This window comes from Typopeltis vanoorti, chromosome 1, assembly GCF_054136105.1.
Source record: "Typopeltis vanoorti isolate ZY-2024b chromosome 1, IOZ_Tvanoo_1.0, whole genome shotgun sequence".
Lineage (NCBI taxonomy): Eukaryota > Metazoa > Arthropoda > Arachnida > Uropygi > Thelyphonidae > Typopeltis > Typopeltis vanoorti.
The window spans coordinates 107,343,425-107,369,491 of NC_143549.1; the positions used below are offsets into that span (position 1 = coordinate 107,343,425).

General features: G+C 36.6%; 1 protein-coding gene across 1 annotated transcript in view; it reads right to left on the reverse strand.

Annotated features, from left to right (window-relative positions):
- The window catches only part of LOC150110297 (uncharacterized), a 270,355-nt gene that overhangs the window by 96,635 nt on the left and 147,653 nt on the right, over window positions 1-26,067 (reverse strand). The window contains exons 9-11 of the mRNA XM_090395533.1: window positions 22,796-22,930; window positions 15,867-15,986; window positions 4,755-4,935 (exon numbers count right to left, since the gene is read on the reverse strand). Of these exons, the coding sequence (XP_090251659.1) occupies window positions 4,755-4,935; window positions 15,867-15,986; window positions 22,796-22,930 (436 nt within the window). The remainder of the gene's footprint in view (window positions 1-4,754; window positions 4,936-15,866; window positions 15,987-22,795; window positions 22,931-26,067) is intronic.

Sequence of the window (26,067 nt, forward strand, 5' to 3'; positions counted from 1 at the left end):
TGGGACCACTGCTTTTAATTTGTACATAAATGATATAGGAAATGATCTGATGAGAAATATTCAGTTGTTTGCTATAATGCAAAATTAGGTAGTGGAGCACTTATAGTGCTCCACTATAAGGTACATGTGGAGCACTTATAGGATGATATCAATATGCTGACATATGGATAAAAAACAATGGTCACCAATTTAATCTGGAAAAGTGTAAATTAATGAATTTTGTAATAAAAAGGTTACAAGCCATGTATAGGGTGGTCATAATTAAACTTCCCCTATTCAGAGCCTTATGTAGCTCGATTTGGTCGGGAGACTAACCAAGACATGTAAAGAAGGATTCCATGAAAAAAAATTTTAGTTGGAAAAGTTACCAATAGGGGAATATGGAACTGCACAATGTAAAAAAATGTTACAATGGACAGACAAATGAATAACAAAAACTAAACTGAAATGAAAGATTACCTTTAAATGTTGCACTTATGTTATATGTTACACATCAAAACAACCTTTAATATCAATTTAATTTAGCACAGTAATTATGGTATTACAGTTACTGGAGCGTAAGTGTTGTGACACAAATCTGTTACACAACTCAAGTACACAGAGTTCACTCATGCAAAAAAAAGGACCTAGTTCAAATGTGGCCACCATTCTCGTTATTATTCAATGGCAGAACATATCATGTATCATGGACTGTGATGAACATTCCTTCAGAGTTGTTGATGAACATTCCTTAAAGCTGAACGTTAAGGCTGACAAGTTCGAGACATTGCGACAATAGACGTTGGCCATCAGGTAACCCCACAACCAAAAATCGCAGGGAGTAATATCAGAAGAGCAAGGTGGCCATGCAAATGGAAAGAAACAACTAATAGAAGCTGCTCTACCTTGTGCAATGTGGGGAGGAACTCCATCTGGCATAAAAATGGTCTTGTCCAAACACTGTCATTGCTGAAGTCGCAGAATGGTGAAACTGTTCAGCATATCATGATATTTCCATGAATTAATGGAACAAGTTTCTGGCCCTGTCAAAGTGATGTCCTCAAAAAAGAATGGCCCTACTATAAAATATGTTGTGAAGCCATGCCAAATAATAATTTTTGGTGAATGTAAGAGAGTTCCTGGAGTGCATGAAGTGAATTGTAAGCACAAATTCAACAATCTTGGGTGTTTACAGTCCCATTCAGAATAAAATGTGCCTCATCTTCCCACCGAATTTTCCAAGGCCAAGCATCATTGACTTCCAATCTGACTAGAAACATCAGAGCAAATGTCAGTCACTTATCATAATCAACATGTAGTAGCTACTATATGCAGCTGATCTTGTATGGATAAAATGTAATAATTTTATGCAACTTTCCATACCATGGAATAAGACACATCCAATTGTTGCACTACTCCATGGGTACTGATACTACCAGCAACACTTCCATGTGATCTGTCGACAATCGCGGTGGCAACTTCAATTACCTGAATGCACTGGTTTCCATCCTCTGCCAGCTCAAAGTTCCAAAGATCATGATTCTTCAAACTTTCGAATCATCGATCTAACTGCATTAGCTAACAGAGGACCTTTACACAAGTTCTGGTGAGCTCTAAACTCATGAAGAGTGGCTGATGCATTGCACTCATTAATGTAAAATAACTTTACAAGTAATGTGCAATAAGGTAAAGTGAGGTGCATGTTGAACACGACTATCAATAGGAATGTATCTGTGAAGTTTTCCCTTTACTTCATAGCTCTTATGATGCCAGCAAAACAGGTGTTCAACTTTGTTTTATGCAAATTTTTGAGTTTCTAGGCTACAACAGCACCATATTTTCTGTATTGGCAACTTTTTGAACTAAAATTTTATTTTTCACGGAATCCTTCTTCCCAAGTCTTGATTAGTCTCCCTACTAAATTTGATGGTATTCCAGTTGTTAGATAGAGCTATAAGGCTCTGAATAGGAGAGGTTGAATTATGGCTGTCCTATACTATACTGATGGAAGTGTACTCCAGGAAATTAAAGAAGATAAGGATTTGGGGATGTTGGTGGATAGGGAGTTGAATAACCAAATAATCTTCAATAACCAAGTAATCCTATGAACACACTGTTTACAGCCAAGACTAGGAAGTTACCATTCCCCTTTATAAGGCTTTGATATAGTCTTGGGTCTGTTCACCTGGTTTCTTGGGGATGAGGAAGTAATGTTGAGGATCCAGAGGTGAATGGTTTATAGAATGCTCTCTATGACAACAGATTCAGAGTTTGTGGGTTGCAGAAGTAGTAGCAATTCATAGCAGAAAAGAGAGAGATATGATCAATCTTATAAAACCATTACTGAAACGGTTTTTATAGGATTGATGCAGAGGAAATTTTTCAGTACTTGGCTAGAGGATTAGAACAAGAGATTTGAAATTTTATTATAAGAGTGTAGTTAGTATGGATGTTAGGGCAGGATTTTTCACTTGGAGAGTGGTGAGTGAGTGGAATGAATTTTCAGAGTCAATTGTGAGTGCTTCAGTGAATGTATTCAAGGAGAGGTACAATAGATATTTATATGGATAGTGCAGGTCTCCTATGATGAGTCTTCAGACCCCATGGAGGTGCCTATGAATACTAATAATAATAAGAATATATCTTATGTGGAACACTCAGTAAGAAAATTGCTCTATAATTCTCACTATCTACTGTACGAGTCAAGAACTCTATAAGAACTTTACTTCAATCATCTGGAATTCAGATTTCTGATCAGGTTTTTTGAATAATGCACTTTCACTGTAAAACATTTATACCTTCATATTTGAGGTTTCTGGTATCCTTTTTTTTTACCTCAAGTATTATAGGTATACTCCTCACTGCATTTCCTCTTGAAAATTTTTGTTCTGCCCCTGCTTACTGATTTTTTTTTTTTTAACACAATCTTTCCAAGTACTTACTCCTGACATCCAGAATATCTTCAGTTTTCATGTCACTTTTATCTTCTCTAGTATTCCTTTTACAGTATTATTTGCTCCATTTCTAAGGTTTTTCTATAACCTCTGGGGTTCTTCCATTTTTTTCCCTGTATTCTTTGATGCTGCCTGCTGACTTTCTTAATAGGAACTATTAATATGATTTCCTCTATTCCAAGAGTGCCTTTTAACTCCTTGAGTCTAGCATGAAGTTCTGATTTTTCTTTCTTTCTTTGCAAAAATTCACCACATGCATCCCTAGATGAATCCATCAATAAGAAATTAGACTTTTTTTTTATTTCTTGTGTGTTCATGCAAAGTGAATTTATGAATAGTTTTATGTCAGAATGTAGCATATATCCTGAATAGAATATATCCAGCAGGCACATGTTTACAAGCTTTTGCTCTTTTCTAAAAATTTTCAAAAATCATTTTACTCTGGAATTCATTTTCTACTATATTGTTTAAGAACCAGCTTTTTCTTTTTTTCCTTCATTAATAACTTCTTTTCTTCTTCTTTACAAGCACCTCTGGTGGGACCAAAAGGAACAAATGAATCTCTCTGTCTAATTTCTCATTTTAAGATTTGTCCATATCACTGTACTTGAAACAGCCTGTCATTAAGTTTATCAGTGTGTTTTTAATGTTGAATGCTACAGCTGCTCCTTTCCTGAATTTACTGCATGAATATAACATCTTATATTTCTTTAATAAATTTAGTTTAATCCTTTATCCAAGTGTAAGCAAACAAAGTTTGCGCCTGAAAATATTTTCAGGACTGAGGTAAGGTGGTACAACACCAGGTAACTCTGAGCAAAGGTGGACCAAGATCTCATCATTTCTTGTCTCAGTATCTCCCATAATGCAAAGCACTTCTCCTTGCAGACATATATACTATACATTAAGGGAAGGACCACTACCCAGACCGATTTCGACCTTTATTGAGGTCTCATCAGCGGGACGCAGACCCAAACATGGAGATACTAAGGCAGAAGCAATAAACTTCCAACATCTTATATTTCTTATTTACCAGTATCTCAATCATTTCAGTCTTTTTCATCTTGGTAACATCAATTTTGTTGATGTGGTGCTTCTCTATTTTTTTTTTCTTCTTTTATTCTTTTTTTTGTTGATGTTTCTTATTTGGTGACATTTTCAATTCTGTTGAAGTGAGTTTATTCCTGTAGCTGAGTTTACACTGTTTGTTCTGATGAAAGTAGCAGAGCTTTGTTTAACTGATATTCCAGCCAGGAAAACATTTCATTATATTGTATCATTTGTTTGTGGATTAAGAAATACAGAAAGCAATTTGGTTAGCTAAGTCTCAAACTGCAAATACATCCTCATTTATTCAGTATCTAGTTGGACATCTAATAACAGGCTACATCCTGTTGAGGATAAGACAAAAGCCGTGGTTGCTTCTCCACATTCCTTACAGGTTATGTGGAAATTTCCTCCTAATCATATAGCTTTGACTCTTAAGCAACCTCAAAGATATAATATTTTGAAGACTTTCAGTTTAAAATTACATTTTGGTCTTTTAATTGTAGAAACCTTGAACTTATAATCATTCTATTATATTCAATCATTAAGAGATATAATGTTTTTTAAAACAGTTTACATAATTATGCAATTATCAAATGCGAAGTTTGCACAGACAGGAACCATGAAGATATTATATAATAATTCCATTTGAGTATTTGAGATTCACATTCTAATATCTTCCTGCTGTTATGGTCTGAAAATTATAGAATGTTTTGAACAAGAATATTAAAAATTCTAGTAGGAGTTCAATAGAACATGTGATAAATATCATACCAGATGATATTGTATGTGGTCTCTGAGATTTAAGGATAGAGGCAGCTGCTCTTTCAAACTGTAAAGTATCCTGAAGATTTGGCCAAGTTGCTGTAACACACGGTGCAGGTGGAAATGGAGAGGAAGGTGTCCCAGATGTACTAGTAATACCTATGCTTGCACCACTCGTAAATTCTGGCACCTGATGAACAACAATAAGAAGTTAATGTAATCATGATTGTACAATATATTATATTATCTTAGCAGATTTAAGATGCAATATACAGTAAATCCTAGTTCATCTTAATTACACTTCACAACACTAAAATCTGTGTTTAGGCAAAAACATAGGATTTTTAACATACCTGTGCACTGAATACAAAAATGAAAATCATTTTGTCTGATCATTCCGTTTGAATAAAAAAAATCTTTCATTTGGCATAATTAGCAAGTAGTTACAATGAGTTTTCAATGTGACACATCTATGTGCCACTATCATAGTAGTGACAATGGGACAACTTTATTCATATGCTGTGAATGGACTAACTCAAAGAGTCAGATCTAATAGATAGCCCCACTCTGAGCATGATGCTTTATATGCCAACAATATACATGAAAGATTGCAAAACCTATAGCACATCAGTACCATGAGCAAGAGGTACCATGGAAAAAATAGCAATCAGTTAATGTGCTTCTTGAACAGGTGATGATTTGGTTGTAATCCTTTGGGGGAAAAGTGTATGGCATACAAAGATCAAGACTGTTCTAAAGAAATCAGATAGATGGAATAGAGAAAGAGTTGGTTTGGAAGGTTTGAAGATGGACATTAAATGGATGTTGACATCAATTTTCATGCTCTGACAGTCTTAGAAGTAAGGAAAAGAAAGACATTTGATAAGTCAGCAGAATACTGCCGATGAAAATATCTATACAAGAGGATATAAGGCATAAAGGAGCATCTATGAGAAAACAACTGGAGCAAATCTATGTGTGTGTGTGTGTGTGTGTCTGAAAGAGAGAGAGATCAACTTAAATGTCCTCTTCTATAAAGCACCAAACTTTTTTTTTGGGGGGGGGGGGGGTGCAATACCTGAAATTTTAAGTATGAGCAAATATGGGATTTATACAGTGTAAACAAGGTCTGATGCTGACTATGTAATGATAAACCATGTTATTAGGTTCTGTAATGACTTAAACCAAAAATAAAATTATGGTACAACTCAGAATGCTATGCCAGCTGATGTGTTTAGTCAATTAAGCAAGGTTTCTGATGTTTTGTCAGGGAACAAGGGTGTGAAAAAGTCAATTCCTGAAATGAACCCTAACATTTACATTACCAGCACTGATGTTATGCACAATTAATGAAACAAGTATCAAAAAATGGTGAAACTAAAGGAAAATTAGAGAACTATGTTGACATAATTGGTGTTACCAAGATGAAGAAGAAGACGACTAAGCAAGTAAGATACTTTTAAATAATAGCAAGCCAGGTGAAAGATAGTACAAAGGAATGAATCAGTTAGTAACATTTCGGGAGACTCATTTGTTGATATTTCTATGGCATTAAATATCTGGCATCTTCATAGAATAAAAAAAAAAACAGTCTGCCACAGTACAAAAACAGCAACAATTAGTTAACAGCATAAGTAATTACTGGTAACCAGTTTAAAACTGTAATGGACAATACAAGAAATTAAGTCCTAATTACCATCATCTATTATTCAATAAAGAAAGAGTTAACAAGTATTAATCTGACCTTAAAATAACTGTCCCCCAGATTTTTCGTAAATTGATGATACAGACATACTTATTGAGGTTTGGGTGATGTTTTAAACCTGCTGCTGATTACAAAAACAGCCTCTCTGACTTATAATGACTGATGTGTAGCACTTTTTTCTCCATTTGATCCTGTGCAAAGAGGAATCCAAGGTATAGTCTGCTAGTGCTATTCTGCCATAATGATGGTGTTTGTTCTCCAAGGTGGACGTCAACAGTTCTTCCTGCCTGCCCATAGTAAGCCAGATCACAAGTATAGGGCACTTCACACACACTAATATGTAACAGGATGTGATCACACCAACCTTAATTTTAGGCAGGAATAAAAGTAAAAATGAATATCATATTGAAAATAAAAATATTATTATTAAGACAGACCTCCAGGAAGTCAGGAACTCATCGAGGGAGGCCACATACTACATGCACCAGCTATCACACTTGTTCTTGAATTCATTCGCACTGCTTGCAAACAAACATCCAATGGCAATCCATTTCAATCACAAACCACTCTATGACAGAAAAATCTAGATCTCACCCCCCCCCCCCTTAGTAGCATTCATTCTCAGCTTCCAAGGATGCCCTCTTGTCCTTTCTCCATCCTTCATAAAATGAAAAATTCCATCAATAGAAATCCTATATGACCCTTTCAGAAGTTTGTATGTCTCAATCGTATCACCCCACTTTATTATGTTTGCTAGTATCTGCAGTCTACAAATTCTCAATCTGTCTTCAAAATCAGTATTCCTAAATCCTGATATCATTTTTAACACTCACCTTCACTTGCTCCACTGTAATCAGAATCACAACAGAAACCAGGAAACCAGACCTGCAGCACACAATAGTCCAAGTGAGGTCTTATCAAGGCCTTGTAAAGAGGCAAATGACATCCTTATCTTTACATGTCAAAGTTCATTTCAGCATTGCAATTATATTTTGAGTTGTATTTGCAATCTTTGTTAGAACTTAACTTTCTATCTACTAACACTCCAAGTTCCCTAGCCTGATCAGTTTCTTCTAGCATAATCCCACCAATATAATACCACATTGGATATCTAATCTCACCAAAATGCATGACTTTACATTTATTAACATTGAACTGACAGCCATTTTCGCATGCTCACAATTCCAGCCTATTCAAATCCTTCTGCAAGTAATGCATATCGGCCACATTCCTGATTACCCCTGTAATCAGGAATGTTATTCAGTCTGTACAACTATTTGCATCACTATCAGCAAATAGTTGTACAGACTGAATAACAGGGGACCAGGAACTGATCCTTGTAGTACACCACTGGTTACGTTAAATCTTGCAGACTAACATCCCCCATATGCAACTTTATGATATCTGTCAGTCAGCCATCCTCTTATTCATGCTAATATTTTATAACCCAAACCCATATTCTCCAATTTATGCAGTCTTCCATGCTGTATTTCTGTCAAAAGCCTCAGCAAAATCCAAAAGTATCATGGTACGAGGGTGATCTGAAAAGATCTCGGCCTAACAATGAAAAAACAAATTTATAATTTCAAAATTATTTTTATTTTTCAACATAATCTCCCTTAAAACTAATACATTTATTCCAGCCATGCTCCAGCACCATTATCCGTCCCTGTAGTGGTTCTCAGTAAGATCTACAAAATACTTCTCTACAGCTGCAATCAGCTTTTGATTCGAAGAAAAACACTGACCAGCGAGGAAGAATTTTAGTTTTGGAAAGAGATAGAAGTCAGAGGGAACCAAATCTGGAGAATAGGGTGGATGTTCCAACAATTCATAGTGCAGATCCCTTAATTTTCCCATTGCCAAAACACCTTTGTGGGCAGGTGCACTGTCCTGATGAAAGATGATTTTTCTTCTGCAAACCAGGTCTTTTCTGATGAATTTTTCTGTCTAGTCTGGTTAAAAGATTGGAATAATATTCCTCGGTTATTGTTTTACCCTTTTCAAGATAATTAATAAACGAAATGCCTTTAGCATCCCAAAACACCGATGCCATGATCTTTCCTGCTGATGGAACCGACTTTGTCTTCTTTGGCGCTGAACCACTGGCTTCTGTCAACTGTTTTGACTGCTGTTTGGATTCTGGTGTGTAATGGTGAATCCAAGTCTCATCCATAGTAATAAATCTACACACAAAATCAGTTTTGTTCTTGTTAAAATGCTCCAAGCACTGTTCAGAGATTTTCATGCGAGTGCATTTTTGATCTGCTGTGAGCAAGCGAGGCACCTATCTTGTGCAAAGCTTTTTCATTTGCAATTCTTCATGCAAAATATATCCTACATGTTCTTTTGAAATGCCTATAGTTTCAGTAATTTCATGCACTTTGACTTGCAGGTCATCCAATATCATATCATGCACTTGATCAATGATTTCTAGGGTTGTTACACTTTTTGGACATCCTTCATGTGGATCATCTTCAAGGCTGGTACGGCCACATTTAAACTCGGCAGCACATGTCTTAATTGTCGAAAACAAAGAAGAGTGCCCATAAACTTTTATGAACTTCGAAAATGGATTTTTTTTTTTGGTGTTAAACCTTCTTTTACAAAGAATTTTACAACTGCATGATACTCAATTTTACCCATTTCAAGGGATACAGACAACACTTTAGCTTCAGACAGCTGTATAAAACAAACTACTTCATAGAATGACTTGCAATTTCACATGGATGCTTATGACAGATGTACCAACTTAGAAAAAAAAAATCTTGTCGTTAGTGTTGCTATCTATGCTCGAGGCCGAGAATGTTTTAGACCATCCTCGTATATCCATTCTCCTTGTTTAGCTCAATGGTAACATTTTTAGAGAATGTGACCAAATTGCTGAAAGATGACCTTCCCTTACTAAACCCATCCTGTTCATTGCAAAGCAGAGATTCTCTGTTAACACGTTTGCTGCCAACTACAAGTATACTCGTAGTGGGTAAACCTGCTTCACAAGCCAGCTACAAGTATACTCGTATGATGCTTACCGCCGGGAACGAGATTATTGTAGTGACCTTGAAGAAGTGAAAATGCTTGGCTTGTGGGGCTAGCATCAAAACCGTGTATTCTCATAGACCGTATATGCTCTATACAAGCCAACTACGAGTATACTCGTAGGACGCTTACCTCCGGTAACGAGATTATCGTACTGACCTTGAAGAAGTGAAATTGCTCGGCGTAGGGGAACAGACCATGTCGAAGTAGCGTGGCAGCGAACGTGTTAACTCGTTTTTCTGAATACAAGCCCTAACCAACTTTTCCAAAATCTTCACTACCACTCTTGAAATACTGACTGGTCAATAGTTGGATACAGTAGTCTTTGCACCACCCTTGTGCAATGGGACTAATTGCACAAGGAGTGGAAAGAATGAATGTATGGTATTCTTTCAATATTCTTACAAGAATGATATCGAACTGCGTTAAACTGAAGATCGATTTCCATTCCAAAAAAGCACTCCGTATATATATATATAACTGTGCCAGCCTGGCATTACTACGCAAGCAAATCGCCTCAACTCGTGACACTCTCTCAGTGACGAACGCCATCATTGGCTCCTTACATTCAGAGCTCTCCACTGTTCTTAACCCTGAACTTTGGTCGATTCTCTCTGGCATTTCAGAAACTTCCGCACAGAGAGAATTTCAAAAAATAAAAAATAAACACGTCAAGAAATATAACAACCTGGTTAAAGGCAAACCACAACCACAAATTCAACCGCTCCAGACAGTAGTAAACCTCTCTTCCAAAAGGCTCAACGACGATGCCATCAGCACCCTTTGCCTCGGCTGTAATTTTGCTGTTGCTCCGAAGGAGTGCCAGTGCTTGATGTAATGGTTAACATTGAACGGGGGATCGGTCGCTTACCGTCGGAGATAGCCAACAACGTCAGACCTGACGTAGCCAACATCCTTGCTCATTCTTCACATCCAAAAAGTAATTTATCGTATGCCCAACGCATGGCTCTCCTGAAACTACGGAAAGAAAAAAGTATCGTCATCACCAGAGCGGATAAGGGTAATGCCACAGTCGTTCTTAATACCAGTGAATACAATCGTAAAATTAATATTATCCTCCGCGATTGCGCTACCTACATCCCGCTAGAACACGACCCCAAAAAAACACAAGTTAAGAAATTAAAAATCTTACTTAAAAAGTATCTTCCTGGCCCCCTGACATCACGAAAAAACTTAAACCTTTCTGCTCCCGTCCCCCCCGAATATACGGTTTACCAAAAATCTACAAACCCAATTCCCCACTTAGGCCTATAGTAGATGCCACCAATGCACCTTGCTACAGACTGTCTAAACAGCTGGCCAACTCTCTGACCCCCCCCTCACCAGAAGGTCCACTTCCTATATAAAAAACTCAACCCACTTTAAAGCCCTCACAGAAAATTTAAGCTTGAATAATGCAGACATATTGGTAAGCTTTGATATCTCCTCTTTGTTTACCAATATTCCCTTAACTGACACCTTATCTCTCTTAGAAAACGTTTTTCCTTCTGACATCTTAGATCTCTTTTCCTTTGCCATTAACTCTAGATATTTCTCTTGGAAGAACAAAATCTACAAGCAGATAGAAGGAACCGCCATGGGTTCCATACTCTCTCACCCCCCCCCTTGCCAATTTCTATATGGAAGATTTCAAAAAATGAGCCATAGACTCAACCCCACTCAAACCTTCTATCTGGCTAAGATATGTAGATGATGTGTTCTCTATTTGGCCTCATGGCCCAGACACGTTAGACTCCTTCCTCAGTCATCTCAATAGCCTACATCCAAGAATCCAGTTTACTATAGAAAAGGAAAAGAACAATTGTTTACCCTTCCTAGACACCTTAGTCACACGCCTGCCTAATGATACACTTGCCTTCACTGTATACAGAAAACCCACACACACACAGGCAGATACATTCACAAACTCTCCCACCACCACCCCTCTCAACAATATGGCATTATTAAAACTCTTACCAAGAGAACCCACAATCTTTGTTCCAGTGGAACCACCCTCACTACTGAGCTTAACCACATACACAGCGCTTTCCTCTCCAATGGCTACAGCGATCACAGTATCAAAAAAATAATCAGTTCCTCCCCCATTCTCCATCCTTCTCGTCAACAAGATTTTAAAAATGCCATCACCATACCCTACATCTGTGGCACATCCGAAAAAATAGCCAAGATACTAAAACAGTACAACCTACACACAGCATATAAGCCCCACTGCAAACTTGCTACCCTTATCCGTTCTACGAAAGATCAGCTCCCTCCTCTCTCTCTCTCTCTCTCTGCCTGGAGTTTACAAAGTATCCTGTTCCTGTAAGCTGGCATACTTTGGACAGACAGGCAGATCAGCATCCATCAGCCTGGAGGAACACAAGTCTTACATCTGTAAACACAACTATGGTCATTCAGGCTTGGCTGACCATGTTTTGGACACCATCCACAGGGTATCATGGAAGAAAACCACCATGCTCCACCACAGCAAATTTAAGAAAGAGAGACTTTTCTTAGAAGCAGCAGCAGCTCTCAGAAACCAACCAAATCTTAATAAATACGGTTGCATTAAGCTTCCGAAGATTTGGGAAACACTCATCACCAGAGGTCCCACCTTACATTCCAGGCCACCTACTACTGCCCTTAGAGGGCGCTCCACCTAGATAGGACTTTGGTGTCACCCACGTGGTTGGAGTTAGTATTGTATGATATTTGTGTGCATGTTACATTAATTGTTTTTTGTAATCCTTGTAGATGTCCTAGTGACTAGGACGAAATATAGGAAGTATTAAATTCTATTTTAATCCTTTTTAAGTGTTGTAAAAAATCCATTAAGCCTCCAACATGATGCTAATTGAGCTAGAGTGATTTGGCAGCCAGTCTAACACTTTGTTCTCCTGGCATGTAGTCAAACAATACTGATTTTTCCAAATTTATTGATGATGATGAAAAAAAAAGGGGGGGGGGGAATTTAGCCTTAAGATGTGTCAACTGAATATTGAGGGAATTAACAGAGCAAAATGTGACTATCTCTGCAAAATACTACACGAAAATAATATTGACGTTGTGCTTCTTCAAGAAACACATGCTGAAAACGAAGATGATCTTAATAGAAGAGGAAAAATAACTTACACCCTGAATGGTGCTACATACCACCGGAATTATGGCATTGTAACATATATTAAGGATGATATAGAAAATGCTTCTGTCCTGACAATGAGATGTGATAACGATATCCATCTTGTGAGTGTGAAAATTCACAACATAACAATAGTCAATGTCTATAAACTTCCTTTAACATCATGGTTCTATAGAAGTGATACCTACTTATCAACATACAACAGTATGGATTGGTGATTTTAATAGCCATCATGAAGAATGGAAGTACAGTGATAACAATGACTGTGGTACTGCCCTCGTTCAATGGGCATAAATAAATAATATACACCTTGTATTTGATTCCCATTGAACGAGTGGCAGTACTGCGTCATTGTTATCACGGTACTTCCATTCTTCACGATGGCTATTAAAATCACCAATCTATACTGTTCAATGTTGATAAGTAGGTATCACATCTATAGACACGATGTTAAAGGTTTATAGACATTGACTATTGTTATGTTGTGAATTTTCACACTCACAAGATGGATATCGTTATCACATCTCATTGTCAGGACAGAAGCATTTTCTATATAATGCTTAATATATGTTGCAATGTATGACAGAAGCATTTTCTATATCATCCTTAATATATGTTGCAAACAAAACATAAGTCCAGATTAGACTCCATTTACCATGCTACTGAAGTCTAATCTGGACTTATGTTTTGTTTCATTAAACACAGAAGGGCAACCATTACCAGCAAGACAATATGTACTTTCTAACTTCCCACACAGTCAACATCGACCGGACTAGAAACTAGTAACTCCGGTAGTGGTCTAATAATAGAAATTGGTAGTGTCATACCAATTTCTATTACTAGAAATTGGTATGACACTACCTATAGCAAGATCCTTTCCACGACCGCGTTGGAATTTTAAAAAAGCAAATTGGAGAAATTTTGCAAATGAATTGGATAAATGTGTTTGTTGGATACCTGCTAAAGTTGTGGTGTATGAGAGATTTGTAGGAGCGATCATATCAACTGCGAAAAAATATATCCCTAGAGGTTACAGAAAAGACTGTCTCCGGATGGGATGAAGAAAGTGAAAATCTCAATAGAGAGTTCCTCAAAAGTAAAGATCCTGAAATAGCAGATGAATTACTACATAGCCTGAACTCATTTTGAAAAACAAAATGGATTGATACGGTTGAAAACCTTGACTTCAAACAATCAAGTAGAAAAGCTTGGAATCTTCTCCAACAACTATCCACAACTAATATACCTAAAAGAAAAAACATAACTATCTCCCCTGAGAAAATAGCTAATCAAATCGTTAATATGTCAAAGGCACCTAGGGGCCATGATCATACCAAAAAAATTAAGAAAGAACTTGGAGCTTTAAAAACAAATGCCCCTACTTTCTCAATATGCCTCAATCTTCACTATAGATGAAGAAAAAGCCATCATAAAAGATATTAAAGAGCAGGCAAGGCTCCAGGCTTCGACGGTGTCCATCCCAAATTTCTGATCAATAGTGGGCCAAATACTATAAAATGGCTCTCTGAATTCTTTTATGATATATTATTGACTGGCTGACTACCTAGCCAGTTTAAGAAGTCAAAAATAGTTGCTATTCTTAAACCTGGAAAACTGCCCAAGGAGGCAAAAATTTACAGACCTAGTGCTTTATTGAGTTGCACCTATAAAATGTTAGAATGCCTTCTGTACAACAGATTGTCCATACCAATCATGAAGCATGTCTCAAATGAACAAGCTGGTTTTAGAGAAATATGTGGTTGCTGTGACCAAGTGCTCACTTTAACATCATACATAGAAGCTGGATTCCAGAAGCAAGAAAAACATCAGCTGTCTTCTTGGACCTAACAGCAGTCTATGATACAGTAAGGCATGAAGATCTTACATACAAATTTCTTAGCATTGTCCCATGTAAACAGACTGTGCACTTAATTTCCTCCATGCTTGCAGAACATTTCTGTAAAGCTCTATTAGGAAATAAAATGTCCTGACAATGAAAACTTAATAATGGTCTTCCACAAGGGTCAGTATTGGTGCCCTTACTTTATAACCTATACACATATGACTTGCTAGCTACCATCTCACGCAAGTTCTGTTATGCTGATGACACTGTAATTGCCATTCGACACAAAAACATGAGTCAGGCTGAAGAGGTACTTACACAAGATCTGAAAACAATAGGTGAATATTATAAAAAATGGAGGTTCCAGCTCAATCCAGATAAAACAGAAGTATCAAGCTTTCACCTTACTAATCACATGGCAGATGTCACTTTGCATATTTGCTTTGAAGGATGTTTACTACGACACAATAAGTTTCCAAAGTACTTGGACGTGATCCTGAACCGCATGCTCTCTTACAAGCAACACCTAACGAACGTTACTGCTAAGTTAAGAACCTAACAACATAATACAAAAACTAATAGGCACAACATGGGGAGCAACAGCTGAATATTGCTCACCAGTGTGGCTCAATAGCACACATGTTAAACTTGTTGATACCCAACTAAACAATACAATGAGACAGATTTCTGGCACAATTAAATCAATGCCCACACACTGGCTTCCAGCTCTTAGCAACATTGTTCCACCAACTCTGTGCAGGACTAAAGTTCTCTTAAAGGAGTGTAAGAAAATCTTGGAGAACACAGCCCTACCAACACACTTAGATCTCCCAGACTTAAGTGTACGACGATTGAGATCGAGACATCCACCACTACAATTAGCCCAACTACTACTACTACAATCTAACTTCGACCTGAAGTTAGATTGTAGTGGCAAGAACAGTGGGAGAGCCAGACAGATGATATCACAAAATTTTCTCTCAACAAATTACAAGAAAGTTTTGATGCTTGCTCACACCTCCCATGAATGAAAATCCTGGACTCAGCTTAACAGAATATGAACTGGTCATAGTGTATGTGCGGACATGCTTTTTAAATGGGGTAAACGACCATCCCCGCATTGTGATTGTGGAGCTCAAAGACAAACTGTGAACCATATTGTGACCCAATGTTATCTTAGAGCATATTCAGGAGACAAAATTGGACTTTTTAAGTGCTACACCCAAAGCTATGAACTATTTGGCCAATATGGATGTAACCTTTTAATTTTATTGGTTTTTAAAATGACTTTTAATTTTATGTTTTTAAAATGACAGTGTATTGTACTGCATGTCTTGTTATTCATGCCATATGAATCAATAAATAAATAAATAAACCCATAATATAACTCACCTGGCTAATTAGCTCTACTGGTGGAGGTGTGGGGAGACGGGTAAACAAAGTGTCTTGAGAAGTAAATCCTGAGTCCTGAGAAGAAACACTGGACAGACGTAAGGCACCCACCGGTGGCTGCTAAAGGGAAACAATGCAACTAACTTGAATTATATTTAAAAAAATATTTTTTAATTTTGCAAATGTTTAATTAAATTATGTTATCACTTATATGGAATGAACATTTAATTTTTTTTTCTCAGATATAATTCAACAATAAATGTTTTTTCCATTTAAGTGTTAACATAATTTTGACATACATTTTACAACAAATTATTACAACAAATAATCAACATAGAGAGATTTAAGTAGTTATCATTTCAGAGAGCAGTAAAAGCAATATTAATCGTCTCCTCCGTGGTGCAATCAGTTAGCGCGTTCGGCTATTAACTGAAAGGTTGGTGGTTCAAGCCCACTGGGGACGATTTAAGTTTGTGCCTCCGTAGCGCAATTGGAAGAACAACGGTACATTGCACCCTCCAATTGGAATAGGCCTAAGTTCGATTCCCGTCATGACGGGAGGAATCTTTATATGGACTTTTTCAGTTGAAGGTGAGTTAGCCGATCTCATACTGAGGTAGCAGGGTTTTTTTCTCCCAGACACACTGGTTTTTCATCCCACATTTTTCTCAACGCAGCAAAGAGTTAAAAAAACTCACTTTTATCTATATTTTAAGATCCCCTTGCTGACTTGTATGGTTCTGTCATATCGCCTCCCCTCCATCTAGTTCTCAAACTTTAAAGGCCACACTGTCAATCTGTCCTCATATGCACAACTCCACAGGTCAGGTATTATTATTATTATTATTATCCAGGCCTCCATGGAGTCAAAAGACTAATCGTAGGAGGTCGCTTTTAGGAAACACAAAGTTTATCATACCACTCCTTGAACACATTGACCGTTCCTGCTCTAACCACTCTCTCAGGCAATGCATTCCACGGTTCAACCACTCCTCACCCTCTTGCTCACAGCCTCCTTTCGTAACTTCCAGGGATGGCCCCTTGTCATTGCTCCTTCCTGCTGTTCGACCAAGTGAAAGAATTCCCCAATGTCTACCCTGTAACTGCCTCTCAACAGTTTAAAAGTCTCGATCATATCACCTCTCCTTCTTTTATCCACCAAACTCTGCAGTCCACATTCCCTCAGTCGATCCTCGTAACTGACATTGTACAGTGCTGAAACCATCTTTGTTATCCGCCTCTGTACCCTTTCCACAGTTAATTTATCACCTTCAAATCCTGGGGACCAAACCTGAGAACAATAGTCTAAGTGTGGTCTGATCAGGGTCTTATACAATGGAATGATAACTCTTTTATCTCTGCAAGTCAGCGTCCTTCTCAGTATTGCAGCAATCGTCTGGGTTACCTTCACCACCTTGCAATATGCTCCCTGAATTTCAATTTTCTATCAATCATCATCCCCAGATCTCATGTCTCCCCTACTTCCTCCAGTACAGCTCCTCAAATCGAGCATGCATCCTCCCATCACCCATCAATGGTTCCCAAACTTCAAATCTTAACATTTTGCTGCATTAAACTGACACTCCCATTCATTTGCCCATCTGTCTAGTTTATTCAAATCCTCTTGCAGGGTTGCCACATCTGCACTATTACTGATAACCCTTCCCAGCTTCACATCATCCTCAAACAACTGAATATCCCCTTGCAATCCATTGACAATGTCATTGATATAAAGGTTGAACAATACAGGTCCCAGTACCGAGCCCTGTGGAACACCACTTGTAACCTTCTGCCTCCTTGAATTGCCCCACCATACACAACTCTCTGATACCTATCAGACAGCCAATCCTGAATCCAGTTGACTAACCTGACATCTAAACCTATGTTTAGATGTCAGGTTAGTCATCTACACATGGCAATCAAACGAATGCCATGTGTAGTACGCTTTGAATTTTGATAACTCCTTGGTCCATTGGTTGAAGTAAGATGGTTGTATTCGGAGGCAAGAAAACAACTTTTACACATGGATCAACATTTTTTTCTTCACGTGCGATGAAAGTTCTCTTAAGCATCTCTTTCCAGAACAAGCCGGTCTCGTCTACATTAAATATGGTTTGACTGTTATAGCTGCCTTCCTCGATGATAGCCTCCAAATACAACCAACTTACTTCAACCAATGGACCAAGGAGTTATCAAAAGTTATCTCAGGAAAAGAAGACGTATCACAATGCTGTATCAGTTACAGCGATTTTTAAATCAGTTGAACCAACCATTACTGGCCACGAAATTTTCTTCTTTGGCCGCTTCTCCAGCTTCTACTTTTAGCCTCTCAAAAATCAGCTTGGCTACATATTGTCATTTGATCAACTGGACAATTTTTCACTCTCACTTGATTATCACACCATAATTTAAGCATCGTTTCCATTTCACCAATAATCCCATGACGTTTATGAATTATGCTTGAATTCAATGATTGAGCATTTTTCACAGCAGCGAGAATTCTTTCTTTATCTTTTATGATTGTTCTTACTATGGATTCCTGTAGATCAAACTTCTTTGCTAGCTCACAAATTTTCATTCCACCTTCAAAATCCTTAATAATGTTGAGTTTTATTTCCAAAGTCAATGTTTTTCTTTTCTTGCTAGCTGCAGAAGAATCAGACTTGCTTCTTTTGGATGACATTATTATTTTTTATGTGATAAAATTTTTATCAAGAACATAACATTAAACAATCGCAAGGTTTGTAGACTATAAAAATTGTGTATGAATGGAGACTGCATGAAACACGTCAGTGCTTGTTCACAGCATGTGCGATACTGGTGAATGCGGCCGGCACCAGAAAGATACGACTAGTGGTGAGGAGTGAAGTGGGACAGGAATACGTACATATAAGAAACCCCATAACTCCGGATTCATGTAAGTCGGGGTATTACTGTATGTATATATATATATATATATATATATATTATATATATATAAAATTATTATTAAAATTATATATTAAAAAAAAATATATATATATATATATATATTTTTTTTTTTTTTTTTTTTTTTCCGAAGCTCAATTTAATCTTTCTCACCACTGCTGGCTCTCACTCTCCTAGCTTACTTTTTACATACTCAGGCCCCACACTATTTATTTATTTATTTATTTATTTTGCAGCTCTTGCTTTAAAGTTTTATTCATCTAACTTACTCCCACACAAATTTTTCTTCTAACTTAGAGAATACCATCAGATATAGTTTCAATCAGAACAGTTTCTAACTATTTCTCTTGCAGTGCTAATTTCTCTATCGTGCCAAGAAGTACTGCAAAAGCTGCCATCTCATTTTATCATGATCACTTACCTTATAGATCAACATATGCTCTCTTTTTTTTTTTTTTATTAAAGCTCTGTCATAGTGATGGAAGAACAAGAGGTCATCCCTGGAAATTAAGGAAAAGTGTGGTTAACAAGGGTGTGAGAACGAGGTTTTTCGCCTGGAGGGTGGTGAATGAGTGGAATGCATTGCCTGACTCAGTTGTGAGTTCTTAGTCTGTAAATGAATTCAAGAACAGATATGATAAATATTGCTTTGACAGTTTGGGTCTCCCGCAACGAGTTTACCGATTCCATGGAGATACCTGTAATAATAATAATAATTAAAGCTCTCACATGATTCACTGTTTGCATAATCATTCTCACTAATTGAAGACAACATCACCTCATGCATAAACAGATTCTCAGTTCTTGCACTGCAAGTCCTTTCCATGCTACATGTAATGGAATACAAGCATGCAGAATAAAAGAAAGAGAATTTATAGAGTTATTGAGGGATAACTTCTTTATATAAGCAGCAACTCTATAAATGCTCTTTATATCATTCTGCATGCTTGCATCCATAACCAAATAACCAAACTGAATTGCATCTGTCTATGCAATTCAGTCTTCAGATGACCATGGTCTACAGTAGTGCCCAATTATGTATCAAAGCAATATCAAACACATTTTCCCCATTACTCATAGTACCATCACCAGGCATTCTATTCTGATATGCATTAGCAATATTCTCTTGCTTTTAGCGTTCTGTTCATTTACATTATATCCATCACATTCTGTTCCTGCAGTTAAGTAGCACTAATGCTAATAATTTTTGCTCACAAATAAGTATGAACTCCTTACCTTTTTTTTAGAACAGCAAACCACAGGTATTCAATTAATTCTTAAAACCTAAGACCAGTTCAATATATGCAGCCAAGAAGATTCCTCAATCAAATTCCCTATCCTTCCACAGTCTAGTGTTATGTCGTTACTCTATTGTTACAGCTGCTATGAATGATTCTTTATGTCGACTGGTTCACTGTTATGTTGGCTGTGCCATTGTTATTACATCACTTTTCTGTTATTTCTCTATCCTAAATCCCTATCATACCTACTAAGCCTGAAATCTCTAACCTATCTGTCTGGGGCCACTTCTCCTTTCGGAACTCTGACAAAATTTGTTTGATATAGCTGCGCCAGCCAGAGTCCTAGTACAGAAGAATTCTTGTACAAAGAAACCTTCCCAAAGTTGAAGTATTACCTAATCTTGTTAAAGTTTTAAGTGCCTATAGAAACTTCAACGTTGCAGTCATGGCCTAAAATTTTCTTTAATTTCCCCTTATTCACAGGTTTGAACTTTAGCGAGTAAAATCAGTCTCATGCTCAGACAAACTCAGACTTACATAGAAAAAATGTTTATTAATTATCAAATTACATACAATAAACTTCCACACATCAAAGGTATGTCATATCAAAATTCTAATTCACTAGCTTAGCAATAGGGAACATTCTAATTATCGAATACTCTATTTACATCTCTAGGTTAAATAAGTACACATTCATCATAAAACACTAGTTCAAAATTCTAACTAAAACTTGCTAACAAAGATCAATTCACATTCAACCAAGTGGTGCATACTCTCAGGCTTTCAGACTACTAGTCCAATATGTTGAAAGTTTATTTTCCACTTGGTTAGAGTATAATAAATTTAGTTTAATCCTTTATCCAAGTGTGAGCAAACAAAGTTTGCGCCTGAAAGTATCTTCAGGACTGGGTTAAGGTGGTACACACCAGGGCAACTCGTTGCAAAGGTGGAGCAAGCTACCAACACTCCTATCCTAGTATCTCCTATAATGCAAAACACATCTCCTTGCGGATATGTCTATTGTTATGCATTAAGGGAAGGGCCACTACCCAGACCGGTTTCGACCTTTATTGAGGTCTCTTCAGTGGGAGCCAGGCCCAAGTCGAGATATCAGGCAGAAGCATTTGCAGGTCATCTCCACCTATAGGAATTGCCAATTGGTGTGCCACCCTTTTTTAATAAATTACTCTGGATTTAGGGAAAGATGTTGAAAGTTTATTTTCCACTTGGTTAGAGTATAATAAATTTAGTTTAATCCTTTATCCAAGTGTGAGCAAACAAAGTTTGCGCCTGAAAGTATCTTCAGGACTGGGTTAAGGTGGTACACACCAGGGCAACTCGTTGCATAACAATAGTGCATAACAATAGTTAATGCATAACCTTAATGCATAACAATAGACATATCCGCAAGGAGATGTGTTTTGCATTATAGGAGATACTAGGATAGGAGTGTTGGTAGCTTGCTCCACCTTTGCAACGAGTTGCCCTGGTGTGTACCACCTTAACCCAGTCCTGAAGATACTTTCAGGCGCAAACTTTGTTTGCTCACACTTGGATAAAGGATTAAACTAAATTTATTATAGTCCAATATGATTAACACGTTACTGAGCACAAAAGTCACTTAAAAGTTCTCTTTCTTCTCAATTAGAAATCTGTTCTTCTCTCTTTGCCCCAATACTAACTGTTACAAGAATAAGGAATTTACTGTATATTACCAGTGTCCTGAAAGGATAGCGCGCTTCTTTCATCCATCCTTTGTAGTCAGATGTCTTTCTGCTTTATTGAGTCGTGTCCACGTGGAGGTTACGCTAATCGACACAAGTCACCATTCCTTGCACTTTGCCGCACAAACGCTCATCTATCGGATTGATATCGTCACCTCGGCCTTTGGGGAACTTTTCCGCTGTCTCGCATCGGTAAATTTTTCCGATGGCCCTAGTTGGTGTCTACTGTCAGCTCACGTATAGCATGCCCGACTCCTTCAGATAGCAACCGGGAAGGAGATTACTTCCGGCGCTGTCGATCTGTCAGTACTCTGCTTGACCACATGAGAAAATGGGAACAGAAAAACCGGGGAGGGGGGTCAAACCCAAGTGAACTCGCTTTTTATTCTTCTTTGTGGCGCCCTCTTTTCATATGGGAGGATCTCTCATTGTGCTCTCCTATTTGCTCCCTATGCAATTGCATCACACTTCTGCTCCTTGAAGAGCGCTCATTTCGCCGAAATGAGCTCGCCTTCCATGAATGCTTCCATTGCGGGTGTTATGTCATCGTAGGCAGTTAGCTAGTAACCTTTGAACCTTTGTTTGCACTTAGATTTACATTCTTACACAGAGTATAATTTTGACATCAATAACTTTAACAATATAATTCTACTTAGACATACAATTTTCTCCTCAACTTTACTTCTTTCTAAGGTAATTGTAACAGGTTTTCTTTTATATTTTGCTTTCTTAACTAATAGTACAAATATTTCTAGCTCAGAATTGTGTTTCTTGTTAAATCTTGAATGAATGACTCTTTTGTTGAAAGAGTCTCCATTCAAGATCTAACACTAGTAAACAAAATGACCATAAGCTAGCTATAAAAGCAATGATTAAATTACTGAATCATCATATTGTCAAAATATATCATACTAATGAAAATATATTACATCTGCTGCAAAAGAGTGCACAGATATTTATTAGATACCAGATCTGGTATCTAGATGTCTCAATATCTAGATATAGTAATTAATTCAAATACATCTAAACATTTTACCTGTGAAAGTGAGTGACAGCGGTGATGAGATGGAGAATGTGATTTTGTACTTCCACTAGAGGAGCTGTTTAGGCTACTGATGCTGCACATACTTGATTTTCTACTACCCAGTGAAGTTGGTGAACTTGGAGGTGTCTGACAAAAAGATTTTTAAAATAATAAAATTAGCAAAAAAAAAATGAGTAAAAAAATTAACTATATATAAAAACAATGGCTGAGTCAACTTTTTTTATGTTACTCTTGCACACAAAAGGTTTTAAATCTATTAGGACATTAGTACCATGGGTGGGCTAAAGATCTTTTTATTTAATTTTTATATACCTTTTGTATTTTTATTTATTTCTTACAACCTAAGAAACCTTGCTCTAGAGACCAAACATGGCATTTTCAAAAGGTATATAATCATCAGTAAGTGAGGAGGGTTGTCTCCAGATGATAAAATTCATTTCCCACCAAAAGACAATTATTTGCCGCCTTATAAGATGCACCCGATTTCTAGGGACATTTTTGGGAAAAAAATTATACATTTTTGAAAATAATTACAACAACTTATCATACATTGATTGAAAATAATTATAACATCTTATCATACATTGATTGAAAACAATTTCAGAGAATTTTGTTGTGAAACAATTATGTATCAAGGAAAAAATGTAGGATTACAATAATGGTTTTAATCTTCATCCTCATCTTCAGAGCTAGACAAATTATCTTCTGAAATCTCTTCCATATTTGAAACAGTCATGACTTTCTTCAAACAATAAATAATTTTTAATACCATCAAGGGCATTACTAATGCCACATTTCTTAAATGTCTTAATAATAATCTCTAGTTTTATTGCATTCCATGAGGTTTTAACCCATTTACATACTTCTGAAATTGTAGATTTCTTTCTTCTTCCAGTTGGCGTTACTTTAAAATCTGAAGACTGTATCCAGTTATTCCACTTCTCTCCTTCATGAATCCTTTAAATGGCTTATTAATTTAAAGGTTTTAGGCTGGTTGGTTAAACCTGAAATTAAAGTTGAGTTTTCAACTGGATAAGTTTATTCTTAATAGTGTCAGTTCTGTGACAACAAAACTGATCCCATACTAGCAAAACTGGTTTCTTTAATATCCCATCGGGATGCCTGGACCATACTTTTTCTATCCACAATTTCATTCCTTCATCCATCCATCCAGCCTTTAGGGTGGACATGAATATAAACACCATAGGCAAGTTTTGCTTGGGTGATGTCTTCCTTTTAAAAATAAAAAAAAAAAGGTGGCAATTTTGTGCCATCAGCACAGCATGGAAAAAACCAACAGTGTAATGAGTTTCTTCATGGCCAAAAATTTTAATAATAATTTTTGAATCTATGACATGTACTGTTGTTCAAAGGCACATCAAATGTCACAGATACCACATCCATATTTCTTACACGTAACAGTTCAAAGTTCCCTAGCATTAAAGACATACTTATGAAAGTCAATAACTTTATTTTCATATTCATCTGGCATCTTTTGTGATATTTTTGTTTTCGTTTGTATACATGGTTTATTTCTTTTCATAAACCTATAGCATCATGATGCTGAACCTGTGAATTCAAATGATACCTCTGTCTGTCATCATTCATTGGTGAATAACCATTTTGTGGATACTGAAATACCAGATTTTCTGTTGTCTAATACCCACATTTTAAATTCTTCCTCAAGTTCTGGCCATTTTACAATTCTTTATGGAGATTATGCTTATTATCTTTGGGCTCTTTTGAGTTATTTTCTCTAAGTTCATATCAATTTTTTGGTTGGCAGGGTCCAAAATACCATGCTGCTGCTCTATTGTCATTTTTCTTTACATATGCAATGACACCAAGTTTGAAAGCAATGTCTATGTTGTTTTTGAGCCATGGGTTAATAAAAATAATCTTTAAGAGTGGAATATCGCTAATTCTACTGTGTTTGAAAGACAGTTGAACAAATGACTAGTCAATTGTCATTACAAAACTGTGCAAGTGCAAGCTGTTGAGCATCATTCACTGTGTTTTAAATGAAACTGGATGCATTAAATTCCATTTCACTATACAAAACATATCCATTATTGTTCTTAAATTAGTTATAGTATTGTTATAGTTATTGTACGACTGCCCAAGGCACCAATTTCACAGTGGTGGCCTACAGGACATCCACAAAGGTGATGGATGAGGCCTTGGATTGGCTTTCCAGACTGGACATTGATGCAGTTGTAATTACTTTTGCTTTTTTTAAAAAAAAAAAAGATTTGGAAAGGAGTTTGTGCCTTCTATGTAATGAACTTTTACATGTTAAGATTTTCACCATTTGTTTCTGGATATTGTAATTGTACATTTCACTTGCCAGTTTCCCAAAGCCATATGCATAAATTAGTTAAAGTTATCTGTATTTTAAATTTTTTACATATTTAACTAGAAATCATATATGACAAACAGATGAGAGTAGAAGCATAAAATAGCAAATTTTGACTGAAATTTCAACCTTCAGTGTATAAGATGCACACCGGTTTTGAGACAAATTTTTAGGAAAAATAAGTGCATCTTATACGCTGGCAAATACAGTACAACACCTTGTAAAATTCGATGCAGTATAAATTTTCCTTTTTCTTGCATCGACTTTTAAAGAGGTCGCAACTCGTAAACACACTAAACTAACTTTGTATTAACTTTGTAAATAAGCCCATATATTTAACCCCAAGGAATTAACATGCAAGATTGTACAAAAACAGAAAATGTCTAGACTGTAAGGTTCAACGGCGATGCCTTAGAAATCGGCATTGTATTGATGTAAAACTGTATATAATGTAAGTGAATTTTAATGTGCTAGGAGTCAGCCAGATACCACCTTCAAGGAGAGTGGTAAAAGGGCAGTATACTTCTGAAGTAGTTTTGCCTAAATAAATTTCCAGAGTTCTCCAGTTAAAAAGGCAATAGAGATGAACTAATAAAAGTAAGAATAGAGTAGAGAAGATTAATTAATAATAAAAATAAAGCATATAGAGAAATGATTAAAATGGCACAGCCAATTACAAAATAAGTGCACATAACGAATTGATTACAATGGCGCATAAATAAAAGAATATAGTTAGAGAAAAGATTAACAATAAGAAGAATAAAAGATTAATAATTAACAAATAAGCACACATAAGTAAAACGTTTAAAGCCTGACTGATTGGTATAGTGTATCCACTCTCCACTAAAGATTGTGGATCTGAATCCCACCATGGGCATGGGTGTTTGCAAAAGCTTGTTCTAGACAA